Below are 20,507 nucleotides of genomic sequence, written 5' to 3'. Positions count from 1 at the left end.
TATGAAAAAGCATGTGCACCAGTGGAAAGTTCCCACAGTAACTGTGGAATTTCAGTAGCAATTTCAGTTTTTAAATTTACAGACTTGCCGAGCTCATTCATAAATACTAATTCTTTACTGGTTCTATGTTCAGGATGTTACGACTTAAAAATAACCCCCTCTAAAAGGAAGTGCAATATCACTTACCTAAAATGATTGAGTTACTAGTTTTATGTTATGGCATCGTGTTGTAGAAAACAGGGTTCACACCATGCTCTTGAAATGCCACACTCCATTTGAATTCTGAGACAGAAAAATCTATTTGACAATTCTTTTACATCAATTTAAGGTAAATAAGATGACAAGTTGTAAATGGCCCGATAGCATTGAAAAATTATAAGGAAATGTAACACCCAAAAGAGGTTAGATACAGAAAACCTTTTATTTTCCACCCTGCTGGAAGTATTTTCATACCACAAGGCCTCTATTCTTCAACTTGTTCTCAAAGACATTGTTTTCTATTGTTTGTTAAAATAAAATGTTTATTATTTCTATTGCACTACCTCATAAGGATCCTAAATAGATATTAGAGCCCATTGCACCAGGCACTGTACAAACAACACAGTGACTGCCCTCCCTCAGGAAAACTTCTGTGACCAGATAAAATGCTGAAGAAAATAAATTAGCAAATGGGAAAAAGTTTAGATAAGATAGTGGCAGAGACATGTACATTTGCGTAGTCACAGTAATTTTAGAAGCCACAGGCTGCAAAAAAGTGCAAAACTGTCATGAAACATCTTCAGTATTAACTCTGTAGAGGATCTGTAAGATGGTTTCTTGCTCTTTGATGGTGGAGGCAATGCATTTTAGAATACCTTTTTTGAACTAAATGTTCTGTTCAGTGCAATGGTTACATTCAATGTGAAATAAAACAGAATATTATTACATCTGTTTCTTCCCCTAGAGCAAAACAATCCAGTGATGGGGAAAATCTTCCTACTTTTGTCAGTCTACCACTGTGGATTCATCAGGCCACATTATGATCAAGAACAGTATTTTCCTTGTTACCACTTCAATAATGTTGTGTAGCAAAAACTAAACACTGAAGGAACAAAGACTTCCCGTTAACAGAAAATCTGGCAGAAATTTCTGTCCAGACTGCTGAGTTCTTTCCTAACATAACTCAGGAAGTACAAAGATCCATGGCTTTCAGTATTGCCACAGCAGATGTCTCAAAATCGTTATATTTATTTTAAAACATTAGAATTTCTTTTAATGCTTGATTCTTCTGATGTGCCTTTTGATTTGTGAGCCATTTAATCTACTCGGGTCACATTGTCAAGCTCTAGCCCTAGCCATCCACACTAGAAAGTTTATTTTTAGTTGGCAGTTTTGATTTCCACCTTATCATACCATTCTAGGTGCTAGGGCATTTAAAAGGAATATCAGTTAATGCAAAGTTTGGGGTAAAATTTTAGGAATGTCAGGAATTACGAGAATCAAGACTACTCTCACTTATGTGATCTGCCGGTCTCTGTAGAAATGGGGATTTTCACACTGCAAGTAGGACCCAAAAATACAAACCCAGACAGCGCTGCAAGCCACTGCATCGTTATTACTTATTTATCATTGGGAATTTTACAGCATTGTGCAACATTGGTGTTTTAGTGAGCTTGGTCTTGTTCACCCAACGCCTAAGTCTCCATCTTGGAGAACGTTCCCATGAGGGTTAATAGCTGTTTGCATCTTAATATTGGGCTCTCTGTCAGAGTGTTTTCAAAATTGATGTTCCAGTTTTAAGCATTAAGTATCCCTAAGTTAAAGAAAAAAATGATGAGTAAAAGCTTTTTCACTATTTACAACAGCTCCCACAAAGAATTTAATCAGAAGTACAGCACACCGTATCAACTGAAACCCAGACTTCTATACTCAGTTGTGTATCATGAAAAATGAATACAAAATTACACGAACCTCTGAGAGGCACGTGAAATTGGTACTATCACACAGGTAACAGTGTTCATCGCCACACTGTGTCACCATCTATGCCTTCTGTGCAACAACCTAATGTATGGTCTTGTAAAACCCAGCCATGAACTGGGAGCAGCACAGGGCCTGTATGTTCCCCACAGTGGGAGATCACAAAGCAGGCTCCGTCCCTGGGTTTTCCTTTCCTGCTGCCGCATTTTCTGTGGGACAGTTTAAAAACGTATGTTTACCACATCTGGATTTACTGGACAATGTGTTAGAGTTAGATGAGGTCCTTGAACTCCTTCTTCTGTGCTTGTATTGGGCAAGTCAGTCGCTGCCTGATCCCTCAGAAATAAGTGGCACCCTGTTGTAAGTGCCTAATACCGGTGGTGGGTTATTTATGCTCTCAGAAAAAGTGATATTCAAAAAGACTACAGAGAGGAAACCTTTTCGCTTCAGTTCTCTCGCTTCTGTCTTTCATGTACAAAGGTGGGAGAGGAGTCTGTGAGCTTGAGCATGGAAGGTCTTCTGTCTTCAAAATGCTGGAAGGGGATTTATAAAATGCAGAAGGCAGAAACTTCAGGGCATGAGTATTTGGACCAAGCTCTCTGGCCACTGGGTGCCACTCTTGTTCCACGGCGAGTGAGCTGCAGAGTCTTTAGCAAGGAACAAAAAGTTTACTGACTCCACTCTATGTCCTTATGTCGAGTCAGGCTGCCAGAATACGGATGCCGTATATTCCGCCTAGCAGAAATAAAAAGCAGAAGGTCAATGATAGACGCTTAGAGTAAAGAAGAAAGGAAGATTTAGCAAGCAAAATCCGAGCCACAAAACCTGGAGGTTCAGGTTTACTGAATATACCACATGAAAGGGTAGGTTGTTAATCATAGTTGCTCTGCTTTTTGGGAGCTCCTAAGTAGGCTAGGTCAGAATTTGTATTTTGCTAAGAAAAGGGTAAGAAGACTGATTCAAAAATCCATTTTAAAAATAAAGCATTTCATTAACTCTTAGGTTTTAAGTCAGCTTTTTCCATCTCATGCAGCTGTCACAATAAAACATAGTGCCTCTGTTTGAACATTGACTTACTTATATCATTAGGGTGCTGTAGCTACCACAGCATTCTGACCATGCATTTCTGAGGTGGCAAACAACCACCACTGCTGTAGTGATGAGTATGGGAGAGTAAAGCTAACTGGCATGATTTCTCTGTCCAGACTAAGAGAAGTGCTAAACTGAAATTAAAAATCATCAGCAAGAAATTGCTCCCCTAATCAACAGTGTGAGTTTTTTCTAAATATATTGTGCTTAGGCTTTACCTGCCATAAATTGCTACAGTTCTGTTAAAGTTGTGGTGACTGTGCTGATTTCTGACAGGTGGGAATACTTTTTAATTCTTTTATGTCTTGTTGGTTTGATTGGGTTTTAAACCAAAATATTCTAACATCTTTGAATATACAAGTGATCTGCTCACTTCCAGATATATTCTGTCATACTGTGATTTGAAAATGGGGGTAGATGGGGGATAAACTCATTTCTTTCTGGCTCTTCACTTGCGAAACTCTTGTTTGAAATTAATTTGGAGGCACAGCTCCATTCAGACTGCTAAGGAATGCGGCTCTTTAGCCCTGTGTATTAAATAGACACTATTCAGTGTTGTATTCAAAGCTTAGAATGGATTTTTTTGTTGTTGTAGTTACACCCAGATGCCCCCGACAGAACTCCAGCATGTCAGAAATTGTACTAACACAGTGGAAGATACAACTTCTGTCAGGAAAACCTTGCCATGTGAGTCTAAAAGAACAGGGAAAAGTAGATACTGACAGATGAAGAGAATAAGGAGGCACTGAGTTAGTACTGGGCAGTATTGACAAGCTGTGGTCTCAGCAAGGCAGCATTTTCCTATAGCTTCACAAAAGAAGGATCTGAAGGGCACAATAAGGGAACTTTGGGGATGTTTACAGGAAGGGCAGAGGGGAGAAAACATCAAGGTGCTTCTTTGAAACATGGGCTGTTCTCATGAACCAGCTGGCCTCTCAACAATGAGTAAGTTTCCAGGCAGCACTTAGAAATCTTTGTATAGGGACAAGTGAACGTGAGGGTTTGTGGCATGTGTTGCAATATAAAAGGGGAAGCAACGGAAGATGTAAAGAGAGGTGGGATCTGGCCAAAGCAAGCAGTAGATAGATATGTGATGAAGGATGTGTGATTTTTGCTGGAAATGACAAGTGGGACAAGGAAGCATTTATGAAGGACAGAGGGAAGGTAGTTTCAGTATCCAAGGTGTGAAGAGTTGAGAATTGGATGAGAATTTTAACTACATGAGTGAAAAAGTATCGTACAGGTGTTGTGCAGAAAGCTCTGGAAGACAAAGTTTGGGGATGAGGCCCAGTTAGAGGTCCAAGGTGGTAATGATAGTCTGATTATATGACTAGATTGGAGCACAGTGGTAATATTGTTGACAGTGATCAGAAAAAGTATTGCTAGGAATGTGCAGGAAGAACGTTTTAAGGCATTTTTTTGTCCAGACCATGCTATCCCAGGCCTCATTCTGGGCACACAGGTACACACTGGAAGCTTTAGTTCTTGCCCCCTACTCTTAGCACATGCTAAGAGTGAAGTGAGAAGATCAAGATCAGAAGGCACTTGCAAAAGACTCCATATTCTTGATAGTAGGAAGAATTTAGGAAAGTGTTTGAAGGCTAGGAGGTGTCTACTAGGACTGAAGCTGTAAATGAGAAGGATACAAAAGCTGGGATCTGGCTATGATCTAGCAGGACAGCTGAGCCTTAGAGAAGGAGATCTAACCGAGACGCTGAAGGTTTGTTGCTCTAAGTACCTTGGAAACTTTGTTTCTGTGTTAAATAAAAGGTCATAAAACAGGAATTAAAGTCAGCAGGAATCCAAGGTATGGCTTCACCTGGATAAGTCGCTCACTGCCTTGTAGAGTCACACTAGTGAACAAGAGATCATAAGAAGAGTGGAAATAGGGCATTGGGGGACTTTGGGGTGAAGATAAGTGGCTTATATTTGATGTGAGAGAAATGGAGACTTCCTTTGATTAAACCCACGGTAACTAGGCTGCACAGGGTCTAAATACCTCATTAGATATTACTAAAACCTGCAGTCAATTATGTGTAATGGTTGGAGAAAAAGTCCTTAGAGACTTGAGGAGCTCTCCATGCAAGGACTCAGTTTGCAAGGTGGTGTATCAGGATATATGTCTGAATATCCATAGTATCAAAGTACCTCATCCACAAGTTTTCAAACCATTCCATCTAGCCCTAGCAGCAGGATGTGGAACAGGTACAGCTGGTATAAGGACTAGAAAGGCAGTTAATGTAACTCTTGGTTTTCAGGGATAACAGAGCTTGCCAATATCCATTCATTAACTTGAGATTGTTTTTTCAATGGCTATTCTCCAAGTCTCTTGCATTTCATAATTTCAAAGCATCAGATTGGGTCATATTCAGCTGCTTTGTTTTTTAGCACCCTTCTAGAAATCAATACAAAATGCAGATACTACAAGCTAAAACAATTGGGACTTTTCAAAGATGCTTAAATGAACTATTTTCTGCAACTATTTCTTGATTGTCTTTGATAACCACCTTGCAAAGTGTTTTCTTACACTTAGGCAGTGACTCCATATAGTTAGGAAGGTGCTCAGCTGACCTGGTTATGAACACATCTGGCAACTTCTTAACCAGTCATGCAGCTTCCTCTTTGAGATCTATGATAGGTTTTGTCTGAGGAGTCATTTAGGTCCTCTGCCAAGACACATATTTGAATTGTTAAGGTTAGTTTGGACAGCGCAACCTTGAACTTAACCCATCTTCCCTGTTTTCCAAAATTGCAGTAGATTATCATGGCCACATTTCCCTGCTAAACAAATGACATTTTCAGCTTCCCAGCTCACCTTGGTATCTCAAATGAGATGTGACAATTACTGATAATTTGGTGTTGTTTTTCATCAGAAAGCAAAATCTGATCAGCTTTTTGGTAAGTAACACTCAACACTGAATTACATTACTGTTGAGAGTACTGTGTGGCATGTATGTCCTTGGCAAAGGATCCAACTCCGTGCAACTTCTCCTTCAGATTGAGGATATGTCAGATCACATTTTTACTTCTGGTCCCTGTTTTTTTTTCTGCAGGTTCAATATTCCCTGGTGCTACCTTATGTATAATAATGGAAAGAGAGAAAAGTCCATGTATGACACTAAGACTTGTTAAATTGCAAACAAGAGATATAGCAATGTCTTTAAAGAATCACAGAATGGTTTAGGTTGGAAGGGAGCTTTTGAGATAATCTAGTCCTGTGTTTCAGTTTGTGCCCATTTCCTCTTGTCCCATCACTAGGAACCACTGAGAAGAGTCTGGATGTCTTTTCTTAATTTTCTCCTATCAGGCACTTATACACACTGGTAAGATCCCTCTAAGCCTTCTCTTCTCCGAGCTGAACAGTCCCAGTTCTCTCAGCCCGTCCTCTCATGAAAGATGCTCCAGTCCCATAATTGTTTTTGTGGCCCTTTGCTGGACTCACTCCACTAAGTCCATATCTTTCTTATATTGGGTAGCCGAACACTGGACCCAGCACTCCAGATGTGTCTCAGCAGCACTGAGCAGAGAGGAAGGATCACCTCCCTTGACGTGCACTTCCTAATGCAGCCCAGGATGCTGTTGCTGTTGAATGTTGCTGTTGAATCTTGTCTTACGGGGAATTAAGATCTGGTGTTGGGATGCCCTGATCCCTTCATTCTGTGCTATCCTCATCAGGACAGCTACCTGTGATATTGGGAATCCTCTATTGGATAAACTGGCATCTCACTTGCCAGTCATCCTTAGAGTGAACTGGACAACCTGGTCACCTCTCTTGGAATTTTGCCTGCCCCAGAAAACAGAGGTGTTTTTTCCAGTCAGCCTGCAGAGACTATTTTCCTGGGGTATACCATTATCCCCCAGTGATCCACCATTCTGGACATGATTTTCATTGTTTTGAAGTGATAGAGGAAAGGATGGTTTCTTCTAGGTAGTTACACAAGTGTACAGAACTTGATTTATGATCAATAACAGAAATCAGTCTCCTAGGTCCCGGTTTCAAGCCTAAACCTATATGCAGCAGAATCACAGCCATTTGCCATCACCTTACCTGACTTCAGTGTCAATGTCTCTTTGGCCACATGGTAGGGTCCACAGCTGCATCCCACAAACATACCTTGGGCCTGTTACTCAGCTTTGGGAGTTCTGAGTTGTCTGCTACCTGTGTCCTTCCCATTGTAGTTCTAGAAGCTCTCCGGCAACCTTTGAGATACAGCTACAGGTACTGAAAATGAGGGAACCATGGACATTAGGTTTGTGACTTGTTCACAGTGAAATAAATCAAGGACCTCTCCTTTCTGCTAAGGTGCTCACCTCTCCTAAATCACTTTTGTTATCTACCATGATTCCCAGTGTATGTGGACAGAGAAAACTAGACCCAGCTCAGAAGAGGGGGCAGCCTAGAAGTTCAGGAGGAGTTGACAATCTTAAGAACTCAAGACCTTAGGCTTTTGGCTCTTTTGGTTGTCTAAAGCCCAAGTCAAAATTCCTATCAGTTTTCTGCATGTTATATCATTTCCTCAGGACTAGAGACATTGCTGGAATCAAAAGTTCTCTTTGTATGGTGCCAGATAGAAAGCTATTGCAAAATCAGTGATTCAACAGGGGAACATGCTTCTGGGTGAGCTGCACAAACTCCTGAGCTGCAGCGATGTTGTCCTGGATATGAGTCTGAAAAGAGCATTTCCTGCCTAAATCATCAGTAGACATCTTCACTCACATTGCCATAGTCAGAGATGGCAGCTCTATGCCCTGTGCCACGCACCATGCTCATCACACAAAGACAGCGCATACATGGCTGCAGCATTTATGGGCCCCACAGATCGCTCTCAAACATCTGTAAAGGAGCTGCTGCCATATGAGCATTCCTTCTCCTTGTGTGACACTACCTTGTGTGGCATATCTGAGCCCAGTCGAATAGCTAGAATAAGAGTAATTGCTGGGCCTCCATGTGCTTTGCTGCCTCCTGCAGCTCCTGCTCCCCTACCGCCCATTCTGCCACTGATGGTGGCCTCATTGTCCGCCTTTGCCCCACTATGGAACTGGTCTTCCTATCTTCTGACCGTGACAAGGGGTTGCCAAAGCCATGTTGGTTTGAATCTCACAAGCTGGCTTAGTTTGCGTAAATCACAACAAATCCAAACACCAGACAGAAGACGACCCTACTGCTCCTTCAGAGCAGCATGAGCAAGCCTTCCAGCTATTTCTGGTTGAGGGCAAAGCCATGCTTCAGTGAACAATGGTCACTACAAATGCTGTGCCCCCTGTTACGCTTCCGCTGCCCCTCCCTTTCCTTAAGGCCTTTGGCTTCTTCCCAGTTACAGTGTGCTGCTTCCCAACTCAGCGAAAGGCCTCATACCTTTGACACGGGTTAGTATTGAAAATACTAATCTATATATGTCACATATTTATGTCACATAGATGCCTGCATTGTATTGAAAGTCAATGTGATTTAGTCTCCTAACTCAATTCCTTTTGAAATGTTACCTTTGATAATCTCATGTATTTGATGAAAAATCCAGTTGTAAATATAATTTTGATTTAGTTGATAACCTAGACAAGTAAATGTTATGATTTTCAGCAGCTGTAGCATCATTTAGAGACATTAGCAGATGTGGTTTTATAGCCATATACATCTGATCATCCTCTCCTAGCCTAAACACACATTGAAATCTCATTCTTGTCTATTTCAGAAAGCAAAGTATCCAGACAAGAGCAACTAGGAATGCAAATAAACTGGAAGGGCTTGAAAGTATCATCATCGACAATGTCCCGAGTTAAAGTCATTTTGCAAAATGTGAAAGTAACTTGCAAATATTCCAGATTCATACCCTTTGTAAGAATGATCTGTGCTGTTTCCCACTCCTAAGGTAAAAGGATCTGCTCAATCTACCCTTGGTTTTTATTTTCACATTCTTCCAGACATCTGCATGGAAAAATTATTCTGGTTAAAAAAATTGCATAGTTCACGCTGTCAGTGTCATCGTTGTGCTTTGATACTAGCATATTCAACTCCTTTAATGAAGCAGCTATGTAAGGCTGAGCTGACAAAGGTACCTTTTCTAGAGCTTCTAAACCGAACTGTGCAAGGAGTAACTCTGTGTAGATAATTAAAGGATGCTGCTTGCAGAAAGCTTTTTTGCAATATAAAGTCATTCTGTATTTAAATATCATAGGTCATCTTTGTTTTTTAGGAGATTTTCACTTTAATTGTTCATCTTTTCCCTTCCCGTAGCACAATTTAATTGTGTGCTCCATCCTTTTAAAGTGACTGGGTGGAATTTTAAGTGGCAGCATACTAAAAAAGTAATTCAGCTGTAGAGCTGCTATCATTCTGATGGTTTGGGTTCAACCCTACACGAGAGCATTAATTAGCTTCAGTTCATGAAGCAAGCTTTCGATGACTGAATTTCTAGATTGATATTGTCTTTTAGAGTAGTTTTCATTCCTCTGCTTAACAGTACGTCCCAGTGCTTTGTGGTGTTGGCAGCTAGTGGAGTTGAACTTACACAGTAAGGTATGAATTACTTTTTCCCCCCTCAAATTCATTTTATTGACAGGGAATTTTGAAATTTCATAGATCTGTTTTCTCCGATGAACTTTGGATTTTTGTACACTGGTTAACACCAGTCAAAAGAAAGAGGATAAAATCAGCGTAATAAAATGCCTTCTGTTCTATTCCTCCGATCACAACGGCAAAAGTTCATAAATGTTTTCTGATTACTTCTGCAGGAGGTGAAGTGTACTAAATCCTTCCTCCCCTAGCATTAATTTAATAGAAAATATTAGTGAATAGAATGAGAAGGAATGAATTTACTCTTGTAAATAGTATTATTGCAGACTCAGCTTTAATGCACCTTTAAGCAGGGCAATAACCAAATACCATTAGTTTAGATTACTATGGAGCCAATAACAGAGGTGATAAAGAGTAGGGATAAAGACTTCATATCTGGTCCTCTTAGAATTTATTTTAAGCTGTTAATGGAGGATAGACATGAGAAATAACCGGGTCCACCTTTGCAATCTTAGAAAATTCTCTAACTACAAGCAAGGTGGCAGAAATCAGAAAGCAAACAAATGCAGTGTAGCCTCAAATGGTCATAAAGAGGATAACTGCATCCCAGGAAACTGAAGCAGAATAGTATTTATTTACCTAGCTTTATTATTTGTTATTGTATATTCTTTACATGAAATATTTAAAGAGGAGCTTTAATACACTTGAAAATTTTCTGATCTGTCCTACATGAAAATGAAATCTTGGCTTTCCTGGCAGCGCATTGCCGTGCTATGTGGTGTTTAGCTGGATCCTGTTACTATGTGAGGCAACAAGCACTCTCCTGTGCTCTTTGCTCAGAGTAGGATCAGGCTTGAGTCCAGCATCAAAATTTGTACTCAGATATTTGGATAATATGGCTTAGTAGAAAACCCTAAATCTTGTTTCTTTTCTGGTAGATATTATTTTGTTTGTTTGTTTTAAACCTCCTGTTTTATCACAGAAATCACTCACTGTATGCCAGAGGACCTGCTTTTCATGTAAATACTTTATATCATACATACAATTCTAAGAGTGAGCAAGCATGCATCATGCTGGTCCTGGGAATCAAAATACTTGCCTTTCAAACAATGCTGCCTAATAACAATATCAACCATTGTAAAACCAAAATAATTCAATTCTGTTTTATGTTCCTTCAGAAAGCTCAAAGATATTTTAAGGGCCATGTCAAATATACGCAATACAGTTTATGGGAGACGAAGATTGTTGTAGCAGTTCAAGCAATAGTCTTGGTTCTGAAAGGCTGTGGTTTAATCCTTGTTCTGCCATTCCTTTGAGAGCTTGAGGCAAACCACGTAGCATTTCTGTCTCAGTTCCCCATCTAAAACTGCAAGTAATAAATTCTCCACCTGACAAGGATATTATGAGAAAACATATATTCAAAGCATTTTGAACCCCAAAGGGAAGACTACACCTTTTACCCTTGATGCTCAGTGGCAGCAGCCAATAATTTGAATGCAGGTACACAGCTGCACCAATAACTTCCACTTAACTGAGTCTAACTTGTGTCTGGCTAGCACGGATCTTCCAGGGTAACACCCAGGCTTGACTGGATGACAGCAAGAGATAAAGGTTTTACCATTTCCAATGGGGCCTTCCAGTAACTAATCACCTCCTCTGTTTAAAGTGAGTGCCTTATTTCCTATTCGAAATTGTTCTTGTTATGCTTTAATATGCTAGATTAAAGAGCCTACTAGTGCCTAGATTTTCTCCACATGAAGGTACTTGTACACTATTACAGAGTCATCTCTTAATCTAATTTTTGATATGCTAAGCTGATTGAGCCCTTTAATTGCAAGGTATTTTCTGAAGTCCTTGAATACGTTTGTGGCTCTTTTCTCTACCCTAATTTCTTAACATCCTAAGATGTACAACAGAACAATTTGCAATATACCAGTATTAGTCTCATCCCTCCCATGTACAAAGGGACAATTATGTCTTTTGCTGCATTATTTTACTGAGTGCATGTGATGAGATGTTTGTCTAGTAAAGCCTCAAGCTCTTCTTCAGTGTCACTAATTTCCAAGGTCCAGCAGTATGCTCTGAGTTTGGCATGCCTTCTATGCCCTCAGATGTGCAGCTTCTCAGTTGCGTGTGTTCAGACAGTTTTTGTTTGAGTGACTGCTCTGTGACATTGTCCATTTGTTAAAGCTTTTGAAGTATTCGGACCTTTTTTGGTGATATGGGCTATATAAGAGTTTAGAATAAGATTATCTACCTTATATCTGGGTTGAAATTGGTTGGCAAATTAAGCAATATTTGCTGAGGAGTAGAGGGACAGAAAAGGGAATAAGTAGACAGACAGACAGACACACATCATAATTGCATAAGTCTTATTTTTTTAGGGAACTACATTACAACCAGTTATTATGGCAAATGCAAATCTAAGAATTGAGATTGGTCTTATTTGGCTCCCCAGAAAAGGGGACAACCAGTTTCATACCCCTGTATAAGACAAGATTTATTTGGAGAGCAAAGCCAAGGAGATTCCCAGTTTCTTCACCAACCCTGTGAGAAAAGTCTCTTCTAATTTAGGAAAAAATTCCCTGTAGAGGCATTTGGTGTGTCACTTGAACAAAGCTCTCAAGTTAAGGACTGAGCCTTGAGCATGTGTCCACCCCTTTGAAACAATAACCGCATCTTATATGCTTTCAACTAAGCTAAGGACAAATGCTCTGGTGAACTGGACTCTAGTGTAGTAACATTAATAATATAATATAATATAAATTATATATATGGATATAATTGCATCCATCCCCAAAAAGGTGTCTACCCACTTACAGACTTCATTATTGATGGCTATCTACATGTATAGCAATAAGACAATGAGCATGTAGTAAAGCACTGGCTATTTCATTATAAACAAAGTCAGACAATTTGAAGTGAATTAATTTTCTTCCTTAAAAGTTCAGTGTTCGATATTTGCAATGTATCATTCTGCACTGACATTGACTAACTGAGCCAAATTCTACTGTCCTCGTTTTGGCAAAACTCCAGTTAATTTCGTTGTCTGGACTCCAAAGGTCTGGTTCTGCAGAATACCGAGCAGATACAGTTTCTTTTGGTTTTGCTAAAAGCTCTTTCAGCTCAGCACCTCCCAGCATCAGACCATTTTTAAAGTGTTTTCAGGCTCCTTTATGAATGCACACTGTTAGAGAAGGATGATGTACTTGCTGTAATAGACATAGGGTGGCCAGCATTTGCGATTATGCTTGATGTCTCTTACTATAGATACATCTTTGTAATGATGACCACAGCTTCCATTAAATAATAAAATAGCTGACATACCTTCCTGTCAGAGAAATTGTACCTGGGCATGTTTGTCCAGTATGTCCAGTTTGTCCTACCACAAGATCCAGTTCAGTCAAATCTAGCTGTCCTCCACACCATTTATATTTGAGGTCACTTCTGTGTTGTCCATTATCACAGCATACATTTGTTTGTTTCATCCTCAAACCTTTGATATTACATTCAAAGTTGTCCGACTGTGCCTCTTAACTATCTTCCTCTTGTCAGCATGGTAAGGAATCTAAAAAAGAGTGATCTTAAATGGCCAACTGCATTGGTATGCGTTCTGCGTAGCCCTCTGAATTTCCTTAGCAGCACACAAACTCAGAAAATTGCATGGGTATTTTACTAATATTAATGAGCAAATGGTAGGCATTCTTCAATCTAAACATTTTTATCTAAATGTAATGTAATTGTATAGTAATGTATAATTAATGAGTGTGATGTGTTGCAGGTTGATTAGGTGCCTGTGACCTTTTGAATTGAAAGTTTGTCTTTCATTGTTTTAACCTTGATCGATTCCTGGAAACATGAGAGTAAATACATTGTGCTTGTTACAGTAAGAGGGAATCGTGGACATCGGCTTCTGTGAGATCTAAAGCAGATAGGTTTCTGCAAATTTCCTGTGTGCATCCACACCACAACAACTGTGTGTTAATTTGGGCTTGTGTATGCTTCCTTATCTTTGCTCACAAAGTCCCACGTAGTTCAGTTTTTTGACAGTAATTATTTCTGTGAGGGTTTTTGCAGCCGTGGACAGCAGCAGGAGGAAAGATGTTGCTTTTGTGCAGAGAACCCCTGCAAGGGCAGAGGCCTTTGCGTGGGACAGGAGATTCAATGTTCAAGGCAGCGATGCTGGGGAATGGTCAGCAGCAGGCTGGAGACCAGGACTTCTGTCTCAGAGGACAGGCTCATATCTGCCCTTTCTCCTGCTTGTTTGCCTATATCCACGGAATAAAATGTTCAGATCTGCGTATTCATCATTTGGCCAAAATAAGAAAAGAGAAAAGCTCCCCCCAAACCCACATTTTTGGCTTAATAGAAGCTGTAAGACCACTGAAAACCAGGCCTTTTATTAAAGTGCATAAGTGCAATCTTATCTGTGTACCTTAAGGCGAGAGTGACTGTAAATTGTCTTTCGTATTCAGAATTACTGTACCAGAGAAATGGTCTCTAGACAAGAATCAAGACAGTCCAGTAGTTTAATAGCTGAATAATACAGATCAGCCTTCAGGACCCAACCTTGAGCCTGACATTAGTCTTCTGTGCGTGAGCTTCAAAAGAAACCATATTTAGTCCTCTAGGACAGTAAAAAGATTGTTTGAAGTTAGTAAAGCACATGTGTAAGTATTGGCAGGCTCAGGGCTTTTATCCTCAATGAATACAAATGTCTTACCATGTTAGAAGTCATTATTGTTTAGAAATAATAGTTGCAAATATTTGAAGCAGATAGCCTTTGAAATATGCTGGTTGAGTGGTTCATTATACTATACAACTTTTGTTTGTTTCTATGTATTCTGAAAGGATATTAATATATCTTTTAAAGAGTTTAAGCCTTTTCGTCCTTTCTTGCTTTTGAAAGGAGAAAAGGTGTGTTTCCATGTCAACTAACACATTTGTTCACATATATTAAGACCATTCTGTAAATGAGAATTTTTTTTCACTGTCAGACATGATTTGCTGAAGGTCAAGAAGACTCCTGGTAAATAGACTTAACTGGTTGGAGTTTTAAAATGCAAATCATCAGTCCACTCGTGTTCGAACATGTTCAGTAACATGTAAGTAGACATTCCTGGAAAATTATTCTTTTAGCGGATGCAGCTTTAATGAAATGGACACCTGATTTTATTCCACAGAAATGCAGAATTTCTCAGACAATTAAGTGATCCCACACGAGGAGTTGAAGTTGCTGCTGCAGGACAGATAACCTGACCGAGGTGCGAAAGCCTCAGCTCGGCTGGTTGCCAGCACTCAGAAGGTTTAGGCCAGCCAGTCCTTGGTAGAGCGCGCTCCACCTTGTAAGTGGTCAGCAAGGTGGCTTCACACCTGGTATTTGATTGCCTGAGAAGTGTCAGGAGAAGAGATGAAGGCCTAGGGACAACTCGCCTCTGCTGCACACAGTACTGCACCTTCCAGTCCATCGCCTGCTATGCTGCTTTGACCGTCACAGGTTTGCATTCCTCATTACTTGACTGACTATGCATGTTTCATTTAAGCTTTTGGTCTTCATAGAGCAAGCTCGGTTGAAGCATTGTCACATTTTTCTTTTCCTTTTCTCTCTTCCTGAAGAAATTCAGGTGATTTTCCCTCAAAAAAAATTTCACTGAAATTGTTGACTAGTTGAGATTATAAACCTACCATGCCATTTAGTTTATTACTTTTCTGTGTCAGCTGAGCAGTTCTTATAAAATCTCCTGTTAATCAGGAGTACTCAAACATATGAAAAGTTTGTCACTTTTTTGCAGTTAACCATATTTCCTCTTAACCATTTTAATATATCTAAAACCAGGAAGAAAGCAGGAGAGTCCTTATAATGGTGATGATGTGGTACATGCACCGTATGATGGACGTTCTGTTAAGAGTGGCAGTTCCTGTTTAATCTTCCAGTGTAAACTAAGGAGCAAACTTAACTGATTTCTACTACATGCATAACTTGGGGGGAGGGGAGGGGGAAGCCCAGAACATACCAACCCGTGTATTTAAATTTACACTTACTAGTGAATAAACTTAAATTATCGTAACACAACTTCAATCATTATAATACCACTCTTTTTATTGTAAGAGCCAAAGTAATTAATCTGTATATTTACGATCCTTGTCTATGATTAGTTTTCTGTCACAGGATGTGGTGAGTCTGTGCTGTTATGACTATATTTTATTTACTAATATTTTCCTACACAGTGCTGAACACTTCCTGCTGAAGAAGCTGAATGGACAAATCCATGAAGATACCGTTCATTTTCCCTGACAGTGAATGATGTTTCCATATATAAACATAATAATAGAGTCATTACATATGCACTCACATTATCATAGCTGCTGTGTGCTCAGTGTTATTCAAAACAAGGCAGGAAGCCAAATCTTCCTAGTTCCCATTTTGATTTAAATTGTATTTGTAATAAAGGGATTTTCATTCAACATAAATGCAGTTTCATCCTAGTCCAACAAACCTCCCCACTTCTTTTTTTTATTATTATTATTTTTCCTTTATTCTAGGTCACTCAGTCCTGATACAAGTGAAATTCTCCTCTGGTGGTGATAACAGCAGTGCTACTCAATGAACTATAACAAGGGCTCTAAATGCATCTCCTGTAGCATACCACAGTGATTTGCAAAAGTGGGAATAAATCAAAGCAGTGAAGAGATGCCATGTTGAGCCAGAAGCTAAATGTTACATCTTGTTGCATGAGGCTAGGGGGAGAACAGATCCTGTTTTTCTGGCAGCACAATATCTTTGTGCTTGTTACCTCCGATCCAACCCCATTAAAACAATCATTCAGAATCTGCAGGAAATTGTCACCTCTTTCTTTCATGCAATGGCAGCTGGTATTGGTGCCTACACACATTTCTCATTTCCTTCAAGATTTTCAACACACATTAAAAAAAGAAGCTTAATTTATATTAAAAAATGTGTCAGCTTACCCTGAGGCTCAGCACGGGCACCAGGGAAAAAAATAAAAGATAAATGCCTCTAGGTGAACTGGCAGAGGCTCTAATTCTCCACTCACTCTACTGCTACACAGTATGCACAGCATTAATCATTTCACATAGGCAGGCATTTAAAAAAACTTCAACAATTTTAAAACAAAGATGCATTGCCCTAAACTTAATAATAATACAACTGTATCTTGTAGAACAATCTCAGTTCACACATACTGTATCCCCTAATTGAAGAGATATAAAATAATATTGGAGTCTTCTGTGACATAATTTTTATTATTCTGTTTCTTTTGTCTATACAGTTATGTCCCCTCTAGTGGGTATTTTTTTGTGTGTGTATAAGTATACATATATAATATTGTCATTTGTCTTGTTCAAGTGCTGACATACACAGGATGTTTTCTACCTTCCATTTTTATTGTGTGGCTGGGTAAATGCATTATGTGATCCTAGTGAACTCTGTTACGCCTCAGTCCAACTCAAATACAGTTTTTCTTTAACTTCCTGTGCTGGGGAATAGGGAAATATTTTTCTCACTTTTCTAGCTTATGTGAATGTTACAACATTCCCATATTTTTTATTTTGTTTCTCCCTCATTCCAGAATTATATCCTGTGCTCCACATGCTTAACAGTGCTAAAGTCACAAAGCTAAGGTGGAAGACAACATCAGGTCTAGGAAGGTGGCAATGATATACTCAGACGTCAAAGATGAGCAATACAAAGCTGTGAGGGCAGGACTGCTTTAGGGGCTAGGACCTATAGCCATGACAGCACTAGTGCCAGTGAGAGCTATGGGAAGATGAGTAAAGATTCAGGTTGCATGAAGGCCATTGTTTTACCGCTTTGATATACAAGGTGCTGCAAGGCTGGCTGACCTAACCAGCTGGAGACAGTCCTCTCTTGGAGAAAGCATCAGTGGTTTGTACAGATGGCATGCATAGCTTTACATTAGTCCCAGCATGTTAGAAGATGTGGCTCCAGGGAACACTCCATGGGCCCTGGATGGGTTGTTTGAAACACGGTTGTCAGACAACAGTGTTTCCAGCAGCTCTGCAGCTGGCCTCAGTTGTATTTCAGGACTTCCAGCAGCTGCCTGAGAAGGTTTGCAGAGGTGAAAAGATGACTTACTGTTTTGTACTTACCACTCAGTGCTATGTGAGTATAGCAGAGAACAGATAACTAGTCTGAGTAACATAGTCTGTGACCTATGAGGAAAGGCTGGATCAGTTACAAGACAGATTTAAAAACAAGAAATGCAGATATGAATTAGACTTTCTTAAAAATGCTAAGCAGTGATATATGTATGGGCGCATATTCCACCCATACACCATTCTCGAGGCTTTCAGCTTGGCATATGACAAAATGGCAGGCAAACATGGTTCCTCCCGCATCGGCAGAGATTATTGAACAACCAACCAAACAAAAGGCTGTTCAGTATGATGGGTCCTTGGTGGGTGTGGATCCTGCAAGTCAACAACTGGTTGCACAGCTGGTGTTGACAACAGGGATCTGGCTTTTATAACCAACCATGAGACCCGCTCTGAGGATTGAGGACTGTTAGGAAGAGATGGGGTCCACTGCAGTGGGGCAAGGGCTGGCCAGCCTCTGACGAGAGCTTTAAATTGGATGGGGAGGGAGCGGATGACCAACTACCAAGTGAGGAAGTGGTGGACTGGGGCGACAAGCAAAGTCTGGGGGATGATAACAGGAGAGACATCACAGTCAACAAAACAGGGCAGAAGGGGGCCCACCCCAAGGGTATCCACACAAACAAGCAAGTGCCTACAGGACAGCTCAACACCTATTCTGGAAAACCCATATGACTGTATGCTTCTCTGAAGTGCTTGTACACTAACACATGTGGCATGGGTAGGACATGGGAGGAATGCCATGCTTGGAAAGATCCCATGCAATATGGTCCTAGAGAGAAGAGGGGTCCAGGAGAACTGGATGATTTTTAAGAATCGCCTCCTCCAAGTTCAAAAAGGATCCCTCTTGCTGGGGAGTAAGTCAAGCAAAGGTGGTAGGAGGCCTGCATGGATGAACAAATCCCTTCTGGCAAAACTCAAGCACAAAAGGAGGCGTACAAGAGATGGAAGAAGGGACAGGTGATGCAGGAGGAATATAGAGACACTGAATGTGTGGGGATGGGGGTTAGGGAAGCCAAAGCCCATTGGGAGTTGAATCTGGTGAGAGAAGCGAAGGGCAAGAAGAAGGGCTGCTATGCACGCATGAATAGCAAAAGGAAGACTAGGAAAATGTTGGTCTGCTGCTGAATGGGGGGGAGGACCTGGTGCCCAAGGCCATGGAGAAGACAGAGGTACTCAATGCCTTTTTCACCTCAGTCTTTACAGGTAAGGCTGACCTTCAGAGATCCCAGGCTCCTGAGGCAAGTGGGAAAATCTGAAGCAATTCAGACTTACCCTCAGTGAAGGAGGGTCAGGTTAGGGAGCTTTTAAACAAGTCCATGGGAACTGATGGGATGCACCCACAAGTGCTGAGGGAGCTGGCCATTCTTCATTATCTTTGAATGGTCATGGCGGTGGGAGGACGTTCCTGAGGACTGGAAGAATGCAAATGTTGCTCCTGTCTTCACAGCATCAGCTCTGAGCAGGAGGTTTGGAGTAGATCTCCAGGGGTGCCTTCCCACCTCAGTCACTCTGTCATGTATCTGTGATTCTGTATCTTTTAAAGCCCATTCTTCAGTGCCCATAAAGCTGTGTGACATTTAAAGGACACCTGAAACTTTTTTCCACAGTTTCAGTTGCCTGTCTCAGGAGATCTATTTGCTGAGTGCAAAAATTTCTGGAGTCTCCTTAACATATTAACCCTCAGAACATATTAGCTTATGGCATGCACAGCCACCATCGCTGCGGAAATGGCAGGTTTAAATGGCGCATAGTTTGGTAGGGCAAAAGGAATTTGTTGGACAGTGTGTATATAGGCAGTATTGCTATGGCACAAAAGATGATGTGGATGTGGATGTGTGCACAGTGGGAGGCTGTAAGAAGTGCAAAATCAGAACACCAGGAAGGAAAATGCTTTGCATGTCTGGGCACGATTTAAACAGCAGGAATGCAAGTATTGCCTGTGGTAGTAGTTCGATCATACACAACAGTGAGGTACTGTTCTAAATGTCCATTTTACTCATGCCTTATTCTTCAAAGGTTAGTGATTTGTGCCTGTTTTCACACAGATGTAGATGGATTCACAGCATCATTAAGTAAGCAGTGGAGAATCGGCCCTTCAGTTCTTTGAAGGAAAGGCTAAGGATGGGGTCCAAATCTTTAGTTGGCATAGGATGGCATTTTTCTACTGAAGTCAATGCACCTACTTCAATTTACGACTCCTAGTATCCAATCTGAATGCTGCAGAATGAGTAGAGGACAGGAGAAGGTGAGGAAAAAATACACAATTTGGTAATACCTATTATATAGTTAAGAAGTACAGCCTAGAAACTTTCTTTGTTATAGTGAAACTGAACTCCTCTTGGATCAGCTGATGAATATGAGTTGCATGTCTTTTGAAGGATCTTAGAGAGAGTCTTGGGTCCACAGAAGAATACTCCAATACTGTTGCTGTAATCACAATAACAAGAAAAACATGAGAGTAGCAGAGTAAATGGATAAACTGTACCTTTTGGCTGCATCCAGCTTTGCATCTTTTGAAATGGCTTTTTGAGAAATAAATTTGAAAAAATTTGTGTTACTGTCACAAAGTATTATAGTATAATTATTTTAATAGTTTAGTGTTTATTATGTCTTATTGCATTTATCTGCATTGCTATATTAGAGGTCACAAACTATTTTAAATGGTAGTTCTTTGGTTTTGATCTTCATAGCTTTTTTTAATCAGAGAAGCAAACACGCTGCTTGGGCTGATAATTTTCAATGCTTTTTTTCCAACCAAGTTAATTTTTTTTTTCTAAAAAATACACAAAATTCTCAGTTACTTCTGAGTTTT

The 20,507-nt window shown here is 40.2% G+C and overlaps 1 protein-coding gene and 1 long non-coding RNA gene across 2 annotated transcripts in view; one reads left to right on the top strand and one right to left on the bottom strand.

Annotated features, from left to right (window-relative positions):
- The first annotated feature begins 11,110 nt into the window (after positions 1–11,110).
- LOC140649216 (uncharacterized) lies at positions 11,111–14,994 on the top strand. The gene is made up of 3 exons (XR_012041527.1): positions 11,111–11,221; positions 14,554–14,661; positions 14,740–14,994. It is a non-coding gene; the product is annotated as an uncharacterized lncRNA (long non-coding RNA).
- Positions 14,995–19,995: 5,001 nt separating this feature from the next.
- Positions 19,996–20,507, bottom strand: part of NOX3 (NADPH oxidase 3) — a 40,778-nt gene continuing 40,266 nt past the window's right edge. Inside the window, exon 13 of the mRNA XM_072857934.1 lies at positions 19,996–20,122. Coding sequence (XP_072714035.1) covers positions 19,996–20,122 — 127 coding nt within the window. The remainder of the gene's footprint in view (positions 20,123–20,507) is intronic.

The sequence above is a fragment of the Ciconia boyciana genome, chromosome 3, assembly GCF_034638445.1.
Source record: "Ciconia boyciana chromosome 3, ASM3463844v1, whole genome shotgun sequence".
NCBI classification, from domain to species: Eukaryota; Metazoa; Chordata; class Aves; order Ciconiiformes; family Ciconiidae; genus Ciconia; species Ciconia boyciana.
This window is presented reverse-complemented; position numbering and strand designations above follow the sequence as displayed.